Consider the following 7,322-nt stretch of genomic DNA (forward strand, 5'->3'; position numbering starts at 1 on the left):
TTGACAGACAAAAAATGCTGGAGTCTTTTTCTTCTTTGACATTGTGACACTGGCTGAAAGGCTCACTGAGCAGAATTATAGGTAATTTGATGCAGTTTTGTTGTTTCTCAACACTTTGTGTCAGTTGTCTGGTGTTAGTTCTATATCTCATGCTGTTAAGGTTACACATCTTGAATTAATATTCAACAATTTTTAACTTCAGGGCATCCTCAAACAGATCCAGTTGTTTATAGAGTTGCTTATGAATGATAAAACATATTATGTTGTTTGTAAATCAGTGTCATATCCCTCCCTTTATGGAATTGTCCTGCCCATATCTTCTGGCTAAAAGACTGCCTGTTTGTACTTCAGGCCTGTCTCCATTACAACAACTCCGGCAAGTGTGAGGAGCACTGCCCCCCTCCCTTTTTTTACGACACCGACCTGTTCCAGACAGTCACCAACCCTGATGCCAAATACACCTACGGGTCTCTGTGTGTGGACGAGTGTCCATGTGAGTGTCAGCCTTGCCTTTCTTTCTTTGAAAATGTATCAACGCAACAATGCTAATATCATGTCCCACACATTACAATTATGTACATTTACACGAACACTCAATCAATAAAATAGAATGAAAAAGCAGTACAGTAAATTTTAACCATGATTGAACTGCCATGGTCCCCCAGTTGAAAACTAGTTGGAACCAGTTCAGTTGTGACGCTCTTGGAAGGCCACGAGTCTATGAGCCATGGGAGCATAAGGCTCCCTGGATCAATTAGAATCATTTAGTAATTACAAAACAGTTATTTTAATTGTGATGTTATGAACAAACACCCCATTTCCTTTCATATCACTTATCATGTCATACCTGGGCCGCAATAACCTTCGATTATTTTCCATGTCACTCAGTCAGGCTTCTTAGTACATGTACAGGTTTCCATCGGTTAAATAGAGGCCACTCCACTGCAAGCAAACGGAATGACCCGTGGTCGGGCTGGTACATTTTGTTTTGTACCTCAGGTGATACAGAATACACGTTGTTGTATCATACATTATGTCTGACAGTCATACCTGTGACGCGAAAACGTTCGATACGGGTGTTCCGGACTGGGCCATACTGTAACTTCCGTAATCGCACATGTTTGTAAGGCGTAATTTACATGGGCTTCATTCGAATAAATCGAACTGTTTTGAGCGGGCCGAGTGCAGCGCCATCGAAAGTTCAAAGACCTGATTCGGACGTTGGGACATTACTGTTGCAACACTTTTTGTTCGAGGGCACCAAATTTGTTCAGCTTCTGGCGCATTTTGCATCAAAATAGGTGTTTTCTCAGTCGGGTCCCAGGCCTCCCGCGGGTCGGATCGCCGGGCGATCTGACCCGCGGTCGGGCTAGTGGGACCTCGGGTGATACGGAATACACCGTGTTGTATTCTATATTAATATGCCAGCTAACATTACTGTTACCATATTACAGCTCACTTACTTCAGGAAGAGGAAAACTGTGTGAAGACCTGTCGAAAAGGGAACACTGACAACGGACAGCGAGTTTGTGAGAAATGTGTTGGGGCCTGTCCCAAGAGTAAGTTGTTTCAGTTTTCATGTGGATTTGCTGATCTAAGGATACATGTAAATTTTAATGCTTGAACCAAGTTGTTAATTAACCTGCTTAAACCATGAATAGATGCAACGATTTTGATTCTTTTGTTTCTTTTGTCTGTGCATATTCTCTTCCGTACTTCAGCCAGTTGTAATCTTTACTTTCTGTTAAAGGTCTTGAGCCTGAAAAAAATTAAAATGAGAACAAACTTTCTGCCATCACAGAATGCACAGGATTCCAAAAGTACCAGTTTGCAGGATACATGACGATAAACGAGGCAATCCTGAGAAACTTCACCAACTGTACCATCATAGAGGGGAGCCTGGTTATCACAAAGCAGGCATTTGAGGGGTAAGTGAACTTACATTCACTGTAACAGTTTTCACCTATAGTCTTCATCGCATTCCGTTTGCTTCTCAATGTGTGTAAAATGCGCTCTTTGCTATAGTTGTAATGTGTGGTGCGCAATACCCTGAAATTCAATCTCAAATGTCAGACTGTTTCCAGGACCTACACAGGCCAGCTCCTCGGCTTCTGTGAGGAATAACATGCCGCTAAGTTAGGGCCTATGGTAAAGTTTTCCTTGTGAGCATGGGCCTGTTTGCCCTGGAGCTGAGGAGCTGGCCTGTGTAGGCCCTGGAAACAGTCTGGCATTCATGCTACATCAAGCCCTGCTTGGGTTCTACTTGAATTCTGCTGTAGCAATCAAAATAAGATAAAAAGATTTAGTTGCTTGTTGCCCTTCTTGAATCAGGGACCTCTGGGCAGGCTTTGGTCCCATGTCACCGTCGGAGCTGAGTGTGTTCAGCACAGTGGAGGAAATAACAGGCTACCTGCAGATAGAAGGACAACACGAAGACTTCACGGACCTCTCCATGTTCCGCAACCTGAAGATTATACAGGGCAGGGAGCTCTACAAGTAAGGAACTTTCTCTCTACATTTCATTCTACAAAGACATGTCAAAATGATAAACCTGCTTCTGAATTAAGCCATAAACCACATCAGGTAAATAGATGAATAGTATGTGAAAAAGTGAAATGATTTTGGCTCGTAAAGTGAATTTTTGTCTACCTGCACGAGAGGACAAGTTCAATTTGTAGAAAACTTGTTAAACCCTGAAGATAGTAATTTGTTGAGTGAAACAAAACAGTGTTTTGAACATTATGCAAGAGGAATTCTTATCTCATTTGAGTGTTTTTTTTCAACAGTCAATACTCATTAGTCATCTACCAAACGTCGCTGGAAAGCCTTGGCCTGACATCTCTGCAGCAAGTGAACAATGGGAAGGTCAACATCCAAAAGAACAGGGACTTGTGCTACAACGTGGAGGATGTCGTCTGGAACCGCATTCTGAAAAACCCTGCAGAACAGGAGAGGCAGATTAACAGGAACAAAAAGAAAACCAAGTGTGGTAAGTCACAAGTCTGTATCTGTACGTACCTGTATCATAAGTCAGTATATCACCCTTCAGTGTAACATGCCAGCTTCTGCATCAGATTCTGTATTTGACTAGCTGGTTTAACTTGCCCTTTGGTTTATCATTCCGGATTCTATACCTGTATAGCCAGCATATTCACCTTCCTTCTCCATAGTACACTGGCTTCTGTATGTATAATAAATTAGACCCACCATCATCACATCTTAAATGCTATTGATTAACGATGATTTTGATTGATGGCTGGGATCGGTATATTGGTCTGGGCATTTTCTGATCATATCTTGACATAATTCTTTATGACACAAATAGCTCTATGTAGAGCAACATTCATATGTTTCTGTTTTTTGTCCTTTTCAGTTGTTGAAGGGAGGACTTGCTCCGACCAGTGTAACTCTGACGGCTGTTGGGGGTTCGAAGCAAGCCAGTGTATCAAGTGCGCCAATTGTGAGGCAACCACGCATTACTCAGACAACAGGAACACTGACAACAGCCAGCAAGTTTCCGAGAAATGTGTTGGGGCCTGTCCCAAGAGAAGTTGTTTTTGGTTTTCATGTGGATTTGCTGATCTTCAAGTGTTTCAAGGACGTACATTTGTGGTCTGAAGTTTAAATGTTTGAACCAAGGTGATAATTAATCTGCTTTAACCATGAATAGATTATACACTAATTTTAATTCTTGTTTCGTCTGTCAATTAACATGAGAACAAACTTTTTTGCCATCACAGAATGTGCAGGGTTCCAAAAGAACCAGTTTGCAGGATACATGACGATAAACGAGGCAATCCTGAGAAACTTCACCAACTGCACCATCATAGAGGGGAGCCTGGTTATCACAAAGCAGGCATTTGAGGGGTAAGTGAACTTACATTCACTGTAACAGTTTTCACCTATAGTCTTCATCGCATTCCGTTTGCTTCTCAATGTGTGTGCATTGTGCTCTTTGATAGTTGTAATGTGTGGTGCGCAATACCCTGAAATTCCAGCCCAAATGTCAGACTGTTTCCAGGACCTACACAGGCCAGCTCCTCGGCTTCTGTGAGGAATAACATGCCGCTAAATTAGGGCCTATGGTAAAGTTTTCCTTGTGAGCATGGGCCTGTTTGCCCTGGAGCTGAGGAGCTGGCCTGTGTAGGCCCTGGAAACAGTCTGATGTTCATGCTACATCAAGCCCTGCTTGGGTTCTACTTGAATTCTGCTGTAGCAATCAAAATAAGATAAAAAGATTTAGTTGCTTGTTGCCCCTCTTGATCCAGGGACCTCTGGGCAGGTTTTGGCCCCATGTCACCGTCGGAGCTGAGTGTGTTCAGCACAGTGGAGGAAATAACAGGCTACCTGCAGATCGAAGGACAACACAAAGACTTCACGGACCTCTCCATGTTCCGCAACCTGAAGATTATACAGGGCAGGGAGCTCTACAAGTAAGGAAATTTCTTTCTGCATTTCTACAGCAGTGGGGTGATAACAGATTTGCTCACAATCTAACATTCGTTATTTTCTGCTTATTTTCTGTGCAGAAGACTACCCTAAAGATCAATAGATAAATAAAATAAATAAAAGAAGACCATTTATTTCTAAATTATTGCTGTGTTGAATTCCTAGATCACTGCAATGGCTTTGGTGCTTGCAAAAACATGTTTATGCTGCAACTTAACACCTGCGGCCCCACTATCCAGCTGGCCCCAATGATTGCCAGCCCTCAATGCCTGAGGCAAGTGATAGTTGGCATGGGGCCATTTGGATCCTGGGACAGGAGTAAGCTGAGGGCTTGTGTGTGGTGGGTGGTCGGTACCAAACCCTTTCCTGTTCTGCCATGGTACATTTGTACTGTCTATCAAATTTGAAGGATAGATTTTGTCTTATAAGTTCTGGGGGCCCTTGTGCAATAATGACTAATGTTGTGATGCTGTCATCGTAAAAAGTTATCATTTGGATGTAACAAAACAGTGTTCTGAACCTTGTAAGAGGAATGTTGATCTTATTTGAGTCTTTTTCAACAGTCAATACTCACTAGTCATCTACCAAACGTCGCTGGAAAGCCTTGGCCTGACATCTCTGCAGCAAGTGAACAACGGGAAGGTCAACATCCGAAAGAACAGGGACTTGTGCTACAACGTGGACGATGCCGTCTGGAACCGCATCCTGAAAAACCCTGCAGAACAGGAGAGGCAGATTAACAGGAACAAAAAGAAAACCAAGTGTGGTAAGTCACAAGTCTGTATCTGTACGTACCTGTATGGCAAGTATAACACCCTTTAGTGTAACATGCCAGCTTCTGTATCTGTATTAATGTCTGGCTGGTTTAACCGCCCCTTGGATTCTATATACGCTTAGCACACTGGCTTCGGTACTGTATTGAAATAGACCCTCACATCTTAAATCTTATTAGTTAATGCGATTTTGAATGACGGCTGGGATCATCGGGGTATATTGATCTGGGCATAATTCTGTATGACAAATAGTTCTGTAACAGTCATATGTTTCAATCTGATTTTGTCCTTTTCAGTTGCTGAAGGGAGGACTTGCTCCGACCAGTGTGATTCTGACGGCTGTTGGGGGTTTGAAGCAAGCCAGTGTATCAAGTGCGCCAATTTTGAGCTGGACGGGACGTGTGTGGAAAGCTGCGAGGCAACCACACATTACTCCGACAACAAGCAGTGCCGCCCCTGCGACCCTCAGTGTGACGGCATGTGCAATGGCCCGGTAAGCTTTTGTCTCTGATTTGCACCGCACCAACTACTTATTCCTTTGTTTCATTTTTATGTCAAATAGTATGAGTCAGAACATCATGAAAAAAGTATTAAAGTATGTGTTTGAAGATACTGTTTTTTGCTTTATTGTTGAATACTGAGAGAGATCTGTATTGTCCTGAGCTTTCTTACAGTTTGTAATGTGTTAAAACGTTTTTGTAACTTTTCTACACAGGGTTCCGACAATTGTACCAGGTGTCTGAATGTAAAGGATGGTCCCTTCTGCAAGGAGAGGTGCCCACCCATGAAATACCCGGACAGAAACAACCAGTGCCAGCTGTGCCACGAGAGCTGTGTAGCCCCTGATAGCAGGTAACGCTTTTATATGGCACTGATAACATACTCTTCAAATTCCTTAAACTTTCTAGGAGAGTTGTTCAACCTAAAGTTAAACAGTCTCTAATGCATTTGAGTCCATTTTGTGACTTGTGATATGAGGCTTTGAACAATATTTGTATCTGCCAGTTGGTGTAACATATCAGGTTGGTATGCCCCAAAGTGGAATAAGGCTTACTTGAAACAGTCTTTTTGGCTACTTCAATACATACAAAGGTAAACTTTACCTTTCAGTACAATGTATGTAATGTGCTACGTATTGATAGTGTGTTGACTGTTTTGTGAGTTTTGACTTTTTGAACTTAGGTGTGCAAGTAGGATAGAATGGAAAACTTTTTATCAAATTCTGCAATGGGGAAAAAAAGTGTCTAAATTTGCTGGTTTCTTTTGCACCTTCCCCAACAGCATCTTGTTCCGTGAACCAGTGTAAGGACTGCCACAGCGAGTGTGTGGACGGGTGTGTGGACGACACCAGGAGCGGCTGTTTCCGCTGCCGCCATGTCAAGGTTGGGGACGAGTGTCTGGAGGAATGTCCACAGGGATTCCAAGAAAAGGACGGCATCTGTGAACCCATCTTCAGCTGGGATATCTTTGGCTAAGACTGAGAAGAGTTTCTCTCTCAATTTTGCTGATTGATTTATGAGGAAAGAGAGCTTACTCTCAATATACATAATATTATACAATAGCCAATTGTATGACATCATAACATATCATAATTATTGAATGATAAATACTACACAATGTGTCGCTACATACAGCAAGGAGAATTTCCGATTTTAGCATCTAAGTACTTGACTAATTCTAAATATACGCCAAAAAGCAGTTACTCATTACAAGTAACTGGATATGATTTGGAAATATGATCCAGCTGCTTGAGTAACTGCCGTTTTGCGTATCTTATTACCTGGATGTCTAATCTTCATTGACATAATTCTACATATAGCTTTAGTAGGGAAAGCACTGTCAGTCATTAAACTTGTTTGACTCATTTATATTCTAAGTCTATGCTTTTTTAAAACTTCTTGCAAAGAAGAATTTAAAAACAACATGCAAAGTAGGACACTTACTTACTTACAAACAACTTGTATTCTACTGCAGTTTCTTGCTGATGTAAAGATAAGTGGCAATTTGTTCTATACAATTTGTCATTACACATTGTTTCTAGGTATTCTATATCTTTGCAATCCGTATTTTCAACACTTTTTTCTCTGTTTATTTGTAAAC

The 7,322-nt window shown here is 41.8% G+C and overlaps 1 protein-coding gene across 1 annotated transcript in view; it reads left to right on the forward strand.

Annotated features, from left to right (window-relative positions):
• The window catches only part of LOC118405919 (epidermal growth factor receptor-like), an 11,359-nt gene extending 5,281 nt beyond the window's left edge, over positions 1-6,078 (forward strand). The window contains exons 7-17 of the mRNA XM_035805769.1: positions 352-493; positions 1,455-1,559; positions 1,802-1,928; positions 2,332-2,496; positions 2,787-2,989; positions 3,374-3,547; positions 3,741-3,867; positions 4,269-4,433; positions 5,013-5,215; positions 5,519-5,715; positions 5,938-6,078. Of these exons, the coding sequence (XP_035661662.1) occupies positions 352-493; positions 1,455-1,559; positions 1,802-1,928; positions 2,332-2,496; positions 2,787-2,989; positions 3,374-3,547; positions 3,741-3,867; positions 4,269-4,433; positions 5,013-5,215; positions 5,519-5,715; positions 5,938-6,078 (1,749 nt within the window). The remainder of the gene's footprint in view (positions 1-351; positions 494-1,454; positions 1,560-1,801; positions 1,929-2,331; positions 2,497-2,786; positions 2,990-3,373; positions 3,548-3,740; positions 3,868-4,268; positions 4,434-5,012; positions 5,216-5,518; positions 5,716-5,937) is intronic.
• The last annotated feature ends 1,244 nt before the right edge of the window (positions 6,079-7,322 follow it).

Source organism: Branchiostoma floridae, chromosome 18 (assembly GCF_000003815.2).
Source record: "Branchiostoma floridae strain S238N-H82 chromosome 18, Bfl_VNyyK, whole genome shotgun sequence".
NCBI lineage: Eukaryota > Metazoa > Chordata > Leptocardii > Amphioxiformes > Branchiostomatidae > Branchiostoma > Branchiostoma floridae.